Genomic DNA, 17,457 nt, shown 5'->3' with positions numbered 1-17,457 from the left:
AACCAGGAATGCATCAAGAACAGTATATAATTAGGTGGATGAGGACAGGAAATGATTATATTTGAAATTTTATTCATAAAAACATTATGTAACCTAAAATGTCAGTAGGTTGCATCTTCAAGGTTAAACAAAGACAAACAATAAAAGCACAGTGCAGAATAGCCGGATGAGAGATCATTACATGGAGCAATGCGTCATCTTATAAAATAATTCCATCTTAAGTCAGACTGAAACTGAAATGAAATCAGGGTATTTTGTGGATGTGGTGTTCGTGAGATGTGATCATCAGCATAATCAACATTGGCTCTCTGTTTTTGGGCAAGTTTCACTCACAAAAAAAAACCAGGAATGCATCAAGAACAGTATATAATTAGGTGGATGAGGACAGGAAATGATTATATTTGAAATTTTATTCATAAAAACATTATGTAACCTAAAATGTCAGTAGGTTGCATCTTCAAGGTTAAACAAAGACAAACAATAAAAGCACAGTGCAGAATAGCCGGATGAGAGATCATTACATGGAGCAATGCGTCATCTTATAAAATAATTCCATCTTAAGTCAGACTGAAACTGAAATGAAATCAGGGTATTTTGCAAAGTGTAAGCAAGTTACTTTCCACTGCTGGACATCTGACTGATGTTAATTCAGATACTTTTGCGCTGTGATGGGTTGGACTGAACCAATTCAAATGGTGGTCTGAAAACATCCGATTTTTTTATTACTTGTTTTTGTCAGTTGCTGAAAATAGAAAAATGATCATTGATATAGGCAGCTTAAATATAATCACTTGATTGCGGGGACTGTTAGATAATAAGTTTATTTTTAAAAAGACAAAAAGTGGGGTAGCAAAACCGTAAATTTACTCCCCCTGATTGAATAATGGGGATGCGTTTGCTCCACTTGTACCATTGCTCAGGCGCCTATGTATGTGTGGATATATGTTTTTATGTAGGTATGCATATCTATACACTGATGTATGTAACGTGTTATTGAAAAGATCATGTGTGCTGAATGGGGTTTGCAATGTTAAACATGTACAGTTGTATATAAACATATAATTATATATATAGATAGATACATATATAGATATAGATATAGATATATACACTGCAAACAATAAAAAAAAAACATTGAACCAAATTATCAAGAAAACAATATATTGCCAAAATGTCTAATTACTTTCTGTACTTAATAGAAAATGTAGGCTACAATATACTGTGCCATATCATTGTTTTAATAACAGAAATCATCAAATAATCGTCATTTAATTTCTAAATTTGATCCAAAAATTGGGCTTCGTGCACTTTGACTTTTTTCTGTGAGGTTTGCTTGTACAAGTGTTCAAAGTCAGATTCAACATACTCTCTTAACTTCCTGGACTTGTTGTAAATCATTGGTTTCAGCCTGATGAATCATGAACAGTCACCTGTTCTTGTGGATGTGGTGTTCGTGAGATGTGATCATCAGCATAATCAACATTGGCTCTCTGTTTGTGGGCAAGTTTCACTCACAAAAAAATTCCCAAAGAGTAAAAACACTGCACAACTTCAAGTCCCCCTCTCAGTAGACAATACATAATATATTAAAAATTTAGGAGTGTCAGCAGTAGGATACCTAAAATAATCAGGAAATATGAATCCAGCTAACGCTTAATCAGAGCAGCTCTGCACTGTGACAGAAAAAAAGAGGGAATGATTTGACATGAAATTAGATGCTAAAAAACATATTTCTAAAGCAAAGTGGTCTGTGATGGGAGGTGGTCATGTGACAGTCACAGAGATATTAGAGGAGAGAATATTAAAGTCTACAGATGATGTTACACTGTTATCTACAACAAGATGATACTGGACAGAGACCTGCAGAGACACAGAGGCAGCTGTCAGAATGAGAGAAGTTTAGCAACAGCTACTGAAATGTAGAAGTTGCTGCAGCAAAATATGCCAATAAAAATGATAAAATCTAAAAAACCTTTTAGTAAATGATGAAAATGAATTAATTTCAGTATCATATTCAAACTCCAAATTAATTCAGATTAGTGCATTATAATTGTAAGTCAAACAAGTGTTTCTACCCAGTGAAGAAAGGCAGATATGATTTATTGATCACATGTACGACACTGGACCACTCATCAATTTCGTTGATACCTAACAACAAATGTTCTTAAATCACTCGTACGTGCATCTTAAGATCTGTTTGTATGAGTGGTTCTGGCACAAGGTCCTATGTGTCATAGTAAGAAAGATTGTTTTCCAGACTTATCTTATCACCTTGATAAATGTAAAGATAAAGAAATATCAGTGATATTTTCTTCTTTGTAAAATAATCAAAACCCTTGTCGTAATTGGAGTACCTCCCTGAAAGCATCTCATAAATGGAGCCACCCATAAGGAAACATATAAGGAAACATTTTTTGGTTTTCCTTCTTGTTACTGGAATAGATCATTTTTCTGATACGTCACTTTGAAAGTAAGTCAACCAAAACAACACATCCATGGGATTTCCCCATTTTTAAGGATAAATTTTTAGTCTTGTCATGAAATAAGGAAACTGATGCTTATAGAGTAACTCATTAACAGGAAACACTCAGAACGAAAGAGCTTTTAAAACTGTTCAATAAACTTTGGAACAATGAATCATTATTATGGTGACATATTAACCATTGCCCTAGTTTCATTATGACACAAATGACAGATATAGTACTAAGAAAGAACAGCATCATCAACATTTTTAGTTATTTTAAGTGTTATTTTTCCTGCACTTCTTGAAGGGATGTACAGTACAGGCATATCTGACCACACACACTCTCGTGACTCCTCTCTGTTTGGATGTAGAAATGCAGTAAACAAGATGCTCAATGATGCTGTGGTGGCAGTGAAATCCCTTAGCACTGGTAGACCATTCAAAATACACTGAAATATTTATAAATGCTTTTCAAATGCTCACACATTTACACAGAAACACCCAAACACAGTCTGACAAAAGCACTGCTGTGAGATGTGAGTCGGAGGTCCTGGGTGCGGATGTCCTTTCACTCTGCTCCACAGGTTGTTTGTTAGTCACTGTGGTTGACAGTGTGTGCAGAAGAAACACTGTAGTCTTTAGTCCAGACAGCCTGTTTACTCAACTACTCCGCAAAAGAGGAAATAACAAGTTTCTGAAAACTCTGCATTGGTCTGTGTAGCCCGAAGTTCTTCAGCCTGATTTCTGTTAATAGTTTATTTATTTATCAGGTCACATCAATTACATTAAGAGGCAGGAAGGATTTGCAGAAAAACAGATGTATTACAGTGTTTACTGACTAATAGCTTTCTGCAAAAGGCGATAAGGAAAGGTTTTATTACTGTGTTTCTTCTGACAAACACTTCCTTATTCACATTAATGTTGATTATCACCTATCCAGTAACACAAAATGGCGCACAGCAATGGGACACTCACCTGTTTCCTGCATCTCCACAGATCATGTAACCTTAATTCTCACTAAATTGTTGTAAAATGTCAGTTGACCAGGTGCTGGTTGCAGTCCTTACACATGAATCATCACTGATCAACTTCTTTCCCACCACCTAAAGAGTAAACCGATGTAGCATTGCACCACTATAACAACGTTGGATTCACGATGGACCAAAAAAACACCAAAAACAAACAAATACACAAACAAAAAGGATTCAAAATCAAAGCAGAAGTGAGTGACATCATTTGAGGCAAAATATCAGATATTGGGAAGTTTCCTCTGGAGCCACAAAAAGCCTTATAAAACTTTTTTTCACAGATGTAGTAGTGCTCCCCAAGATGTGTAAATACTGTGGATGTTGATATGTAAAATCATAGAGTCCACCTTTAAAGTCAGTTTCTGAATATTACAGAGTTTAGCAATCATCTATGCTCAGAATCACTACAGCATCGATCTCTCCTGTTCAGAGAATGAAATGAACAGCCGTGAAATGGATTACCTGAAATTAGATTCCTCATCTGACATTGAGGGGAATCTCTACAGATGCACTGACACCTGCATTGTGGCCATTATGAAACATGGTGTTATAATATTGACCTGACCAAATTAATATATAGTGGATAAGTAACGTACACCAAGGGTTGTAGTGAGGTGCAGATCACTGGAGAGCAGGAAAAAGGTGTTGCACACTCTGGATCCATATGCATTTCTCTTTTATTCATAAAATTGATTTATTTATTAAATAAAAAGGAAATATATAGAGAGCCAGAGTGTGTAACACTTTTTTCCTGCCCTCTGACCTAATCAGTAACCTTAATCCTAATCAACATAATAAATTTTTTTTCAGGGGGCAGTATGTGAAGTGTCAGCATTGGACTGCGAGATAAAGATAAGATGTATATTTTTTTTATCCAAGATGAGGAAGGGCAGATTGTTAATTGATAATAATTAATCTTAACAATTTGAAAGGGTTAGAAGTTCAAATATTCCTTTGAGTATAAACTGAATAAGCATCGTCACAGGGTTTTATTAGAAAAGAAGAGAGAACATAAATAAGGCCTGTAACAGCTGACTGTGAGATTAATTGTGGGGTTTTTGTGTTTTTCTCATGTCCTGTTCATCATTATATGAGCATTATTAGTTTAGAAAGTCTAGCAAAAGGTGATATTCAGACACTGAGTGGTAACAAATGATGGACATTTTATCATGTTTTCTGTAATGAAATTATTGATGTAGGTCTGCAACTCGTATCACAGTGAGGAAACAGCTTGTTGTACTTGAAAGTTAATAAGAGATTTGATTTCCGGTCATCTGAGGCAACTAGCAGTTGGTCAACTGGCATTTTACAATCATAGTAATTGAAAGCTTCTATGGTTCGTACTATGTGTCTTAATATGTGTTAAAATATCACTCTTTTTCAACTAGGCTCTTCTTTGCAAAACTGCTTGATGGCTGTTGCGTTTGCATGAAATTAAATGTTGGATGTAATTTGTTTTTTTTTTATGTAAGTATTAAATTATATGCATAAAAATGTGTTTTCATGCAATTATTTTACTGTCCTCAGTGCTTATCAGTATCAGAAAGGTGTTTTGTAAATGACGTGCTTCACTCCAAAATTCTATTTTCCATTTATCTGTTCTGTGAAGTTTATTGCTCGAAATTATGATTATTTATTATTTGATTATTATTATAAGTTTGATTATAATTATCATTGACACAGCTTTATGCGGTTCCTTATTAACTTACTCTATTCCATGATGTTTTTAGATTATGTTGCAGATTATATAGAGTTACAGAGCAATCAAGTAACTAATGTTGAGCAGCGATCTGTAAATGTTAATGTGAATATGTTTCATTGAATATATTTGATAAATGGTGAGGAAACAAAAACACATAGCCATTAGTATGTTAAAATAGCATAGCAACAATTTTATGGAAATAATTTATTGTAATTTTACCTTCAAATTTTACCCACAAATTATCGTCATGTAGTCATATTACAAATAACAGTGCATGAGGATTTGTGAGTTTATAATACATTACATTAGTTTACAATACATTATATTACTATATACATTATTATAATACATTCAGACAAACACACAAACATGATAAAAAAAAACGAACATTCGTTTGGCCACAATAAAACACCAGATTAAGAGGTTTCATTTGACAGCTCTTTGTGAATGTCTGATGCAGCAGGCAGCATGTTGAAGCGATGCATTGACTCATTTCTAAGAACTGGACTTTGATCAGGGGAATCAGTGCACGGTGTCGAGTTTCCATTTCTTCTTTCTGACTCTGATTCTGATGCTGCATTGTCCTCTTCTGAACCTCTGTCTCTTTGTGTATCTGGCAGATTTATATCATATATAAAAGCAGGATTCGTCTGCCCTTGTCTGTGCCGCCTCTGAACCTCCTCAAAGATCTGAAGAACCTTCCAAACAAAAACAGCGAGTATTAGTATGAGCGTAAAAAAAATTGAGAGGGTTAACCTAAAATGCAAAGAACAGGAGGGGATATTTATATCACCTTGGATTTAGGAATGAGACCAACTCTGAAGAAACCAATGTTTCCTGTTTCAATCTTTGTGCAGTCAACCACAGTGGATGCAATGTTCTCTGGCGAGGCTCCATCACATAACACCCCGTCCACCTAACCAAGCAAAATGCACATATTGTTCACAAAAAGTTCACTGAAAGTATGAACAGCAGTGCCTCTTGGATTTAATAAAACTGAATTATTGTGTTTACCTTGTTGCCCAGCTTGGCGTAAACTTGGTTGTGGTGAGTTGTGTCTGCCTCGCCTGTAGGGTTGGCTGAGGTCACAGCGATGGGCCCCACCTTCAACAAAAACAGGTCATTGTATTCACTATGGGGTTTACTGCCGAAGGTGCGCAGTTATTCATGTCTACAGCCCTTACCAGGTTAATGAGGTGTGTGGCCACAGTGCAGTCTGGGTTCCTGATAGCGATGCTTTGTGGAGTCCCTATGTGTTTGGCAGCTTCTCCTAAACCAAAGGTGTCCATCCATGGGCCTGTGTGAGACAAGAAACCCATATGACCCTTCATGCACCATCAGGCAACCAGGCACAAACATGCAAACATCCACAAACACACACCTACCTCTGGGTATGACCATGCTGATGGAGGAGGGCCACGCAGCCTCCATGAAGTCCAGGAGCAGAGGGCTCAGCAGATGTCGGACCGGCTCCAGCTGCTTGATGGAAGAGATCCACAGGGACATGGGTCGGTCCTGCGCCTGCTTCTTCACCCTGAAGTCAAACACAAAAATTAGAGAATAATGAGACGGAACTGATGAATGAATGCAGACCAGGGCACACTCACAAAAAAAAGAGACTCACTTGTAAGCTTTGACAACTGCATCTGGCCTGTTGCAAGCTGCCACCAGCACATAGACGGTGTCTGTAGGCATTCCACATATGCCACCATTTTTCATGATTTCTGCAGAGGAGAAGAGAGGAGAAGAAAAATCAAGTATGCAAACAACTGTATTTTAATATTCACATCAATTTCTTTTATGCATTCTTACCTGCAATCTGTTGGACAGATGAAGCCTTGCGGGCCGGCACATGAGGACAGATATCTGCCCCTCCTCCAACCCCACTCAGCTTCACTAAAGGTTTTCCTAAGGGGATCTGGGGGGTCTGGAAGGTGCTGTTGAAAATGTGAGCCAAAAAACAATAAAAACTAACAAGGCCAAAGATGATGGTGACTCCTATGTCATAACCATAAGGCAGTGCACCTACTGCATCCAGCAGGAAGCTAATGAGGATGAGTTGGAAGGTGAATGCATAGACAAACCAGGCAACATTTAGAAACAGTGCCGCCACTGTCACTAAACAGTTAAACAGCATGAAGCAGATGATCCCGACGGCCACATTAAAGCCTCTGGTATCACCGTACAGACCTCCGTATCGTGTCAACCCCCACACTGTCCACATCACCCCGTAGACTATAAAAACTGTGCTCTCAAAGGTTTTACCCCGAGAGAAAGCAACCGAGCCGCAGAGCAGCTGAAGTGCCCCACCAGCCACCACCACCCAGGGCAGTACCAGCACAGACAGAGGATTTCTGTCACCAATTGTGGCTGTGACAGCAAAAGCAGCCAGTACACTGCAGGCGTGGCCTAACACTTCTGCGTCCGCATATTTGGAGTAGCCCAGGTGAGGTGCATGGAGCTCTTTATCATGGGCTCTGAGAGTGAGACCCCGCGTCCTGGTTACTAAAGCCTTGAAATAGCCCTGCCCTGTGGGAATCATTTTAGTGGAGACCATATTGAATACGGTAATTAAAAGCATGATGGCAGAGGCTACAAATATAGCTGCCTGTACTCCCTGAGTGCCTCCTTGGAAGAAGCCTCGAGGCTGGGCTGCAATGGCAATACAATACGCTGAAAAGAACAACTGGTAGAACCCCTCCAGCAAACTCTTCTGACAACTAAACAGAGCCAGGATGAAGAAAAGCACAGAGAAGACGACAGGGAAGGGAACCGGGGAGAAAGGCTCCACTTTGTAGAATGATAGGAGAGCACTGTAGCCCTCTGCAAATCTCAGGAGAGCAGTGAAGCCGTAAAAAGTAGCAGCTAGTGTGTCCATGGCTCGGTAGAAGAGGACACACATGCCAAGCTGGAAGACTCCAGCTGTCCACAGCCAGGGGACGTGACCGACAAAGAGCTGAGGGACCACACCTAACAGAGGACAGGCTAACACAGAGGCCGACAGTAAGTTCATCACCAGACCCACTGACACTGCATCACTACACTCCTGCTTCTGCCCTGTTTTCAGCTCATCTTTTCTCTTCAGGCCAGTTCCTGGAGGTTCCACTTTACCATGAGTGACGATGGACAGCAGACGTCCAAAACCAAAGTAAACACCCACCAGACAGACAAGGAGGTAGTTAGCAGCTGTGGCAGACTGGCCGAAACCTGAAGCTGACAGACCGGCAATTTGGTGGGCACAAGCTAAGCTAATGCAGACAGCTATGAGACACAGAACTACTTTCTTTACCACGAGTGCCACATTGCCTATGAGGAGCAGGGCTAATGTAAACGCTGCCAGGCCGGGGATCAAAGAGGATCTTAGCTCTGTGGGCTTTAGCACCCCCTGCCCTGCCAGGATGTACACCAGGCCTGAACCACACCACAGAGCAGAGATAGTCAGACACACAGAGGAAAACAGCTGGGCGTGGGACAAACTGCGACGGATACCTGAGAGGTAAACAGTTAACAGGGAGCAAATTAAGTTTTTTCATGCATAAATACAAATCTCTAATTAATAAAAATTGACAAATATTTAAAATTAGTGATGACCAAACTCAAAACAAACCTGCATAAGCTAAGAGGGCAGCGATGATGAGGAGCAGAATCCCCAGTGCCGTATAGGGGATGAAGCCTTTTTCAGGAGAGTTGGCATAGTTGTTCACCAAAAGCAGGAGGGAACCTAAAGGTCAAAACAAAACTCACTAATGAGAGCCACCTACTGGCAACTGACCAAAACAAACTCATGTCACAAACAGTATCTTAACATTTTGATCAAAATATGATTTTACCGAATGGCAACAGCAAGTGGCTGCTTGAAAGTGACTGAGAAATGTCCCTGTTTTAATGTCCTTAATGCCATGCAGGTAATTATGAACCTAATAATTAAATATCTGCAGCAGTATGTTTTGTTTTAATAATGGAGTTGGTGTCTGATATCAGTGTAGGCTGCTTAAGTTTTAAAGTTTTAGTTTCTGCAGCTCAAAACTTAATGTCACTTTATTTTCAGCATATATTACCATGACATGTAAATAATAAATAAAGAATAAAAGTTAAAAATAAGACCAGAGGGTTTCAGTTTTTTAGGTTTCAAAACTAACACGTTTTTTGAAGTTTTAAGCCTAAATAGGATGATACTTTACTGTTTTAGCATACATTTATTTTAAATTCATACTAATATGTAATAATAACTTTTAATAACTGCACAAAGTAGGCTTATGAATGTTTGTAATTGACACATTAAATCACAGCTTACCGGCAGAGATGCCCAACATGCCCACGGACATATGCAGCGACTGTAGTTGTGCCATGGCAGGAATGAAACTGCAGATGTGACGATGCGCTTTAAATACAGCCGTCTGTGTGACGTCAGCATGCAGAAGAAACCTGAGAAAAAGCCTCACCTCGCTGGGAAAAACACATATTAGTCACTCCTCTCTATAAGCAGGGGTATAATGTAATCACTATAAAAATATACACATGACCTATTATATTTTAACATTTTTTCTGCGACAGTTTAAAAAAAAATTATAAATACTAATGTTTTAATCGTCTACTATTCGTTTTTAGCGTTATTATGCACGTACAAAAGCTACTAATCTAATTTATAGTTGAAACCTGTAAAATTTAAATAAGAAGTGATTTCCAGGAATATGTTTTTGCCTCCAACTCTGCGGTGTAATACAGTGGGCGGCATGCGTAGGAATATGAAGGTTCTACGGTTGAGAAAATGTAGTGCCAAAGGAAAGGGCTGTCTGACGGCAAGGCAAAGCTGTGAAATTATTCTAAATATAGCTTACATTTAAAATAATTTTGATGTTTTTCTTTTTTTTTTTTAGGTCGGCCGTGTTTAGGTGGCTAAAATACGCTTTGCTGCTGGTCCCGTCCACAGCAGTACATTGCTTAGCTTCCGTGCAGGCGTCACACCATATTTTGAGACCCATCAGATTTTGTGACCTGCAGTGATGGACGAAGTACTCAGATCCTCCACCTAAGTAAAAGTATCAATACCACAATGTAAAAATACTTAATTACAAGTAAAAATCCTACATCCTCATCATACAACATCATAAATCCGTAAAGTACTAAAGTAAAAGTGCTGATTTTGCAGAAAATCGGGCCCAATCTGCAAAATTATTACTTTTGCTTTAGTAATCTAGCTGTTAATACCTCTATACTTTTACTTAACCAGGATTTTAAATGAGGGATTTTACTTACAAGTATTCTTTCTTTATTTGTTTGTTTAGTCATAGGTTATTCATAAATTATGTTTTTATCTGTCAAAATATTATTTAAAAAAGTACCTTTTGAACATTTTCAAAACATATTGCAAAATTTTAATATTCTCAACTTTGAATGAAAGATTGCAAAAAAACTAATCATGTTGTTTAAATGGGTCATCGTTATCATATCGGTCCCATTGTTCATTGAAAACAAAGTTATCTGAGAGGTATGACTCATTATTTTATGTCCATCACTATACAGTCTATGATTTTAATCCAGCAGTTTTCCTGGTTCCTTGAACATGCATGATATCAGCCTTTTGGACAACAGGCTGTGGGAGGAGACAGGAGAGACAGGCGGGACTATAAAGTGTCTGCCTCAGGAGTTCAGCCCGTATACTTCTACTGAACAGCAGGATCGCACATAGTGAAGAGCCAGGCCACCTACATATATACCTGTCCAAGGTGAGTGAATCTATCCACACTGTCTCTACTTCTCCTATCTAACATTTACCAACACCATTGCTTTATATGTTTGGAAGAAACATGTTAAATGTAGACGATACTCTTAGGATGAACTGCAAAGTAGCACAGCAAAATGCATGACGGAAATGCTTTATATGTGTCTGATACATATTGATCTTCATGTACAGCATTTATTCATATCAGCAGGGTTTGCTCAGCAAACTCCAACCTCTTCCTGTTAGTTCTCTATAGTCAACAGTGTTACCTGGCAGCAGCAACACTCCTGAGACTCCTCTGTCACCTGGCTTTGTGAATTATTCATGTGTAATGTGAAACTCAAATGCAGCTGATATGAGACAGGAAAAACAAACAGGAGACCGACATTTTATGATGTGAAACTAGGGAAGCGCGATGAAGTCTGTCGTGTAAATATCTTTAGTTCTAGGTTATACATATGTGCTTTGTGTGTCTGTTTTACAGGAACCATGGTGAAGCGTGTTGCAGTTATTCTCTCAGGCTGTGGAGTCTATGATGGCACAGAGGTCCACGAGGCCTCCGCTGTCCTCGTCCATCTGAGTCGTGCCGGAGCAGAAGTAAGGCCACGTCTGCAGGACAAAAAAACCAAGTGACCATGTTACAGTATAGTTGTCTTATGTCATGGCAGACAGGATTTACTCCAGTTCACACTTTGCTCTACTTTTCTTTCCATTTTTCATTAAAAGAACTGTTGTAACCCTGACCCACTGAGATACGGTTAACAGCTTTGGAAAGACTGACACATTACAATACTACAGAGCTACAGAGGCTGTTGGCCCATCCATCTGATGTGTAATGTTTATTTATTTGTTGTTTATTTCCCTCCTGATGCTCCTCAGGTGAAGATGTTTGCTCCAAATGTAGCTCAGATGCATGTTGTAAACCACTGTGAGGGGAAACCTACAGAGGAGAAAAGAAACGTCCTGCAAGAAAGTGCCCGTATTGCCCGGGGTGACGTGACTGATCTGGCCAAGTTGGATGTTTCAGCATTTGATGCTGCCATCATCCCAGGTGAGACTGAGTCAGTTGTACATAGGGTATAATATTTTACATTTAGCACTTTTATATTTCTTTTTTCACCTTCACTTTTGAGATATGCTACATGCTACTTGAATGTGTTCTTGTTTAGGGGGTTTTGGTGTGGCCAAGAACCTGAGTGACTGGGCAGTGAAGAATAAGGACTGCACCGTCCAGCCACAACTGGAGAAGATCATCAAGGCTTTCCACAAAGCCGGAAAGCCGCTGGGCATGTGCTGCATCTCCCCCGTCCTCGCTGCCAAAGTCCTGCCTGGCTGCGAGCTCACTTTGGGACAGGACAAAGAGTGTGAAAAGTGCGTGAACACATGATTATTTTTCATCATCAGATGTCAGTGGATACTGAAATGTGCAACCTAAGGTTCTAACATTCTCTCTCTTGTCCTCTTCAGGTGGCCATATGCCCAGACAGCCGGGGCTGTAAAGACGATGGGCTGCAAACATGTGAATACAGATGTGGAGCAAGCTCACGTTGATGTCAAAAATAAGCTGGTCACCACCAGTGCCTTCATGTGCAATGCTCCCATTCATAAAGTTTTTGATGGAGTAGGTGCCATGGTGAGAGAGACACTTGGCTTAAGTCACTAAAGACTATTTGTATGTATTGACTTTAAACCCAGTTCTCTGTGATTTTCTATACAAGCATTGGGTTTAATATCAAGTTACACCACTTATATCAGAGCATTCATCTAATGTTATATGTATAATGTGTTGTTTTGAGATTTTCAATAAAAGTTGCACTGCAAATTACACATTTGCAATCATTTATCTTTATTATAATAAAACAATGGTAATCACAAAATATCTACAACCTTAATGGTAACACTTTACAATACAGTGTGCAAACTTTTGCAAAGGAACGAGTGAGGAACAAATCAAGAATGGCCTGATAATTGATTAATTGTTAATAAGTACTTCCCTAATAACTCCTAATGGAGGACTATGCAATAGATAATGATGAGTTACTAGAGAACAGACTGGGAGATGCTATATTAATGAATCATTAGGTACTGATCAGTTCATTAATATCTGTGAGTAGATCATACTGACCACTTTCTTCATGAGTTGGGGATAATTAACTCTGATGCAGCTGCTGAGCAGCAAAAAAATAGTAATGACTCATTCATTATTAATTACTTAAACATTAGTTACTCTATCTTTGCACCCAGAGCCTGAAAGTGGGTGTCTCACGCCAGATTCATGAAAATTGGAAACCCTGATATCATTCTTTTTTGAAAACATCTACAGTATGACTGGACAGCTTTCAGTGGCAAGAAAACCAAACTGTTGTATTTGACAATTTTAGAGTTTGCTTGTCCAGAGATAAATAAATACAGATGGGGACAGGTGATACACAACTGTATATTGTTGCACTTTTTAACAGTTTCATTGTAACAGAAAACATACATGGCTTAGACAAACCAATTAAAATGAACAGTATCAAACCATAATGATGCATTATTATCACTGAATGTCAACACAAATCATGTGGATCTCGTAAATGGGGCCAAGTGTTTCGTGGTGCAGCATTAGAGAAACAAAACTGAGGCATCAATGGTAGCCTATAGAGACATGATTACCTTGTTTTCCGAATAAAAATGGTGATGCACATCTTCAAAAACAATAGTTTACAATCTATTCATTATTACATGTTTAACAGTAGAGTTGGTTTGTGTAGATCTATCTGTAATTTAGGAATCATTTTGCCCATTATTATATCTGTGGGCTACTGGGTGTTTGTTGGTAAACCTGGTTAGGAGTGGTTCTAAATGTGGGCACATTCACAAGCACAAGAACAAATTGATCAATTGGATTATATGTGTAGAAATGAGTGTATTCATGATTTAAGCACAAAACTGTGAACCTACCATCTCAGAGACTGATGAATTTTGATATAAATAAAATGTCCCCCTTCACAGTGGTAGTATAATCAGTGTTCCAAAGTTAGATGTGTTAACCTCTTAAAGACTGAACCAGGATTATGGTGGTAACAACATGCTGCTTTTGCCTGATGTACAAGATATAAACCAATGTATTGAATGGGTTGTATGTTATGTATCTGAATTGTAAGGTTAATTTTACAGTTTTTGTCTTCAATGGTTAAAACAGAGCAGATTCAGTATTCAGATAGATAAAATTATTTCTGATGAATAGCCTGTGGGGGGAGCACTTAGTCTTTGCCTCAGTCATTAATACACCGACTTGAGAGCTCGACACACACCAGTCGCCGCTAAGTTTTTTTTTTTTTTTTTTTTTTTTTTTAACTCAAACTGTGTCTTCACTTTTCAGAGATGAAACACAGGCAGAAGCATTAATCTCAGTCTCAGACGTCCTCTATTTTCCGGCAGACTAGGCACAGGACCCTCCGCCCAAAGCTGTTCAGCTTGTTTTATAATAGGATAAACAAATTATTTTGTTTTTTATGTGAATTAAAAACGTAATCCACCTCTGTTTTTCCAGTTCTCCTAACCGAGTTCCCTCTTCAAATCGACAATTAGAATACAAATTAAACCAAAATAAGAAACTAACTTGTTTTTCGCTCGTCTGTCTAAAAAAATATTTCAGAAGCTAAACGTTGCTGAATAGTTCCCTCTGTCCTGTCAAGTTGATAACTACAGTTTTTAGTTTTTCTGCGCTGCTCGACATGATGAGCTCAGGATTTATCAGGAGGACAGCTGCTTTACGCCAAACAGTATGAACCTGGACCGTGTGTGTAAAAACTTGACCTATTGGATGTGTAGAAGAACACAGAACATTAATTAACATTAGATCCTGACCGATCCGATGAAGTTAGGCTGCTGTGTCTTGTGCGTAAATGCGCACAGGGAGAGAAGCAGCTGCGGGAAGATCGCTGCATATAACTCTCTCTCTCACTATACACACACACTGCATTGTATATTTATTTATCCTGTTATCATCAAACAAGTTGAACACAGCTTTGGACGGAGCGGACACCCGGTCCTCCCGCCGGTTAATAACGACCGATTGCAAACGGAAATGTCCGAGATGTCCGTGTTTATTTGCATATAGAGCGGGGAAGTCAGATCCGATCTCAAATGGTCACTAGGACGCATGTGGAGACGCATGTTAATGCCAGGTGTAAACAGACGTACGTAAAGCTGTCCACTTGTGATCGGATCACCCGAGACGGATAAAAGCAACACTGCCATAAAGTGACACTTCAGTGGGCTTAAAATTTAGATAACCTGTGGAAAAAACTGCTTTATTCCATGTTAGGTTCAAACACAAACACGTTTTTACAGTGTTGCATATTTTCTTATGAAATGTGTCATTTCCATTTTATTTTTTCTAAGAATAAATAAGAAAATAAATGCTGTACTGCAATTTGCATATTAACTCGTTTTTTTTTATTGAAAACCTTACAATTGACGACAGCAGTGAAATGCTCAGACATAGCTTAATCTAAAACCCAGTGCTTGTATAGAAAATCACAGAAAGTTAAGTTGTAGATATTTTGTGATTACCATTGTTTTATTATAATAAAGATAAATGATTGCAAATGTGTAATTTGCAGTGCAACATTTATTGAAAATCTCAAAACAACACATTATATATGTAACATTAGATGAATGCTCTGATATAAGTGGTGTAACTTGATATTAAACACAATGCTTGTACAGAAAATCACAGAGAACTGGGTTTAAAGTCAATACATACAAATAGTCTTTAGTGACTTAAGCCAAGTGTCTCTCTCACCATGGCACCTACTCCATCAAAAACTTTATGAATGGGAGCGTTGCACATGAAGGCACTGGTGGTGACCAGCTTATTTTTGACATCAACGTGAGCTTGCTCCACATCTGTATTCACATGTTTGCAGCCCATCGTCTTTACAGCCCCGGCTGTCTGGGCATATGGCCACCTGAAGAGGACAAGAGAGAGAATGTTAGAACCTTAGGTTGCACATTTCAGTATCCACTGACATCTGATGATGAAAAATAATCATGTGTTCACGCACTTTTCACACTCTTTGTCCTGTCCCAAAGTGAGCTCGCAGCCAGGCAGGACTTTGGCAGCGAGGACGGGGGAGATGCAGCACATGCCCAGCGGCTTTCCGGCTTTGTGGAAAGCCTTGATGATCTTCTCCAGTTGTGGCTGGACGGTGCAGTCCTTATTCTTCACTGCCCAGTCACTCAGGTTCTTGGCCACACCAAAACCCCCTAAACAAGAACATACTCAAGTAGCATGTAGCATATCTCAAAAGTGAAGGTGAAAAAAGAAATATAAAAGTGCTAAATGTAAAATATTATACTCTATGTACAACTGACTCAGTCTCACCTGGGATGATGGCAGCATCAAATGCTGAAACATCCAACTTGGCCAGATCAGTCACGTCACCCCGGGCAATACGGGCACTTTCTTGCAGGACGTTTCTTTTCTCCTCTGTAGGTTTCCCCTCACAGTGGTTTACAACATGCATCTGAGCTACATTTGGAGCAAACATCTTCACCTGAGGAGCATCAGGAGGGAAATAAACAACAAATAAATAAACATTACACATCAGATGGATGGGCCAACAGCCTCTGTAGCTCTGTAGTATTGTAATGTGTCAGTCTTTCCAAAGCTGTTAACCGTATCTCAGTGGGTCAGGGTTACAACAGTTCTTTTAATGAAAAATGGAAAGAAAAGTAGAGCAAAGTGTGAACTGGAGTAAATCCTGTCTGCCATGACATAAGACAACTATACTGTAACATGGTCACTTGGTTTTTTTGTCCTGCAGACGTGGCCTTACTTCTGCTCCGGCACGACTCAGATGGACGAGGACAGCGGAGGCCTCGTGGACCTCTGTGCCATCATAGACTCCACAGCCTGAGAGAATAACTGCAACACGCTTCACCATGGTTCCTGTAAAACAGACACACAAAGCACATATGTATAACCTAGAACTAAAGATATTTACACGACAGACTTCATCGCGCTTCCCTAGTTTCACATCATAAAATGTCGGTCTCCTGTTTGTTTTTCCTGTCTCATATCAGCTGCATTTGAACCGCTGAGTTTCACACTGCACATAAAAAAATCATAAAGTCAGGTGGCAGAGGAGTCTCAGGAGTGCTGCTGCTGCCAGGTGGTATGAATAAATATAATACTTGGAGGTAAATATATTATACTTATTAAGCATTTCACCATTTCACTCATGCAGTTTGCAGCACTACTTCACAGTTACTCCAAGAGATTATTCCTTAAATACAAACTGTTTCTCATATATAAAGAAAAGGTGTTTGTTAAGTATAAAAAACAGAAGTAGAGACAGTGTGGATAGATTCACTCACCTTGGACAGGTATATATGTAGGTGGCCTGGCTCTTCACTGTGTGATCCTGCTGTTCAGTAGAAGTGTACGGGCTGAACTCCTGAGGCAGACACTTTATAGTCCTGCCTGCCTCTCCTGTCTCCTCCCACAGCCTGCTGTCCAAAAGGCTGACATCATGTTTGTTTAAGGAAC

The 17,457-nt window shown here is 39.1% G+C and overlaps 3 protein-coding genes across 6 annotated transcripts; 1 reads left to right on the top strand and 2 right to left on the bottom strand.

Annotated features, from left to right (window-relative positions):
- Positions 1-5,453: 5,453 nt before the first annotated feature.
- Positions 5,454-9,858, bottom strand: LOC121901901. Its single transcript, XM_042418980.1, has 9 exons — positions 9,489-9,858; positions 8,802-8,915; positions 7,007-8,683; positions 6,819-6,918; positions 6,580-6,728; positions 6,379-6,491; positions 6,209-6,298; positions 5,988-6,110; positions 5,454-5,892 (listed from the first exon to the last, which is right to left on the bottom strand). The coding sequence occupies exons 1-9, from the start codon at positions 9,541-9,543 to the stop codon at positions 5,611-5,613; spliced, it is 2,703 nt and encodes a 900-aa protein (XP_042274914.1). The 5' UTR covers positions 9,544-9,858; the 3' UTR covers positions 5,454-5,610.
- On the top strand, positions 8,632-12,741 carry LOC121901902 (glutamine amidotransferase-like class 1 domain-containing protein 3A, mitochondrial). Of its 4 annotated transcripts, none has more exons than XM_042418985.1 (6): positions 8,632-8,690; positions 10,772-10,920; positions 11,401-11,513; positions 11,796-11,967; positions 12,086-12,287; positions 12,384-12,741. In XM_042418985.1, exons 3-6 carry the CDS (start codon positions 11,406-11,408, stop codon positions 12,577-12,579), a joined length of 678 nt encoding a protein of 225 aa, XP_042274919.1. In that variant the 5' UTR covers positions 8,632-8,690; positions 10,772-10,920; positions 11,401-11,405; the 3' UTR covers positions 12,580-12,741. The 4 variants fall into 4 exon arrangements, with proteins under 4 accessions (XP_042274919.1, XP_042274916.1, XP_042274918.1 ...); XM_042418982.1 differs by lacking the exon at positions 8,632-8,690 and adding an exon at positions 9,985-10,233; XM_042418984.1 differs by lacking the exon at positions 8,632-8,690 and adding an exon at positions 9,985-10,249.
- Positions 12,742-15,514: 2,773 nt separating this feature from the next.
- On the bottom strand, positions 15,515-17,425 carry LOC121901899 (glutamine amidotransferase-like class 1 domain-containing protein 3A, mitochondrial). The gene is made up of 5 exons (XM_042418977.1): positions 17,286-17,425; positions 16,745-16,857; positions 16,291-16,462; positions 15,971-16,172; positions 15,515-15,874 (listed from the first exon to the last, which is right to left on the bottom strand). Exons 2-5 carry the CDS (start codon positions 16,850-16,852, stop codon positions 15,679-15,681), a joined length of 678 nt encoding a protein of 225 aa, XP_042274911.1. The 5' UTR covers positions 16,853-16,857; positions 17,286-17,425; the 3' UTR covers positions 15,515-15,678.
- Between the last annotated feature and the right edge of the window lie 32 nt (positions 17,426-17,457).

The sequence above is a fragment of the Thunnus maccoyii genome, chromosome 8, assembly GCF_910596095.1.
Source record: "Thunnus maccoyii chromosome 8, fThuMac1.1, whole genome shotgun sequence".
Classification (NCBI taxonomy): domain Eukaryota; kingdom Metazoa; phylum Chordata; class Actinopteri; order Scombriformes; family Scombridae; genus Thunnus; species Thunnus maccoyii.
This window is presented reverse-complemented; position numbering and strand designations above follow the sequence as displayed.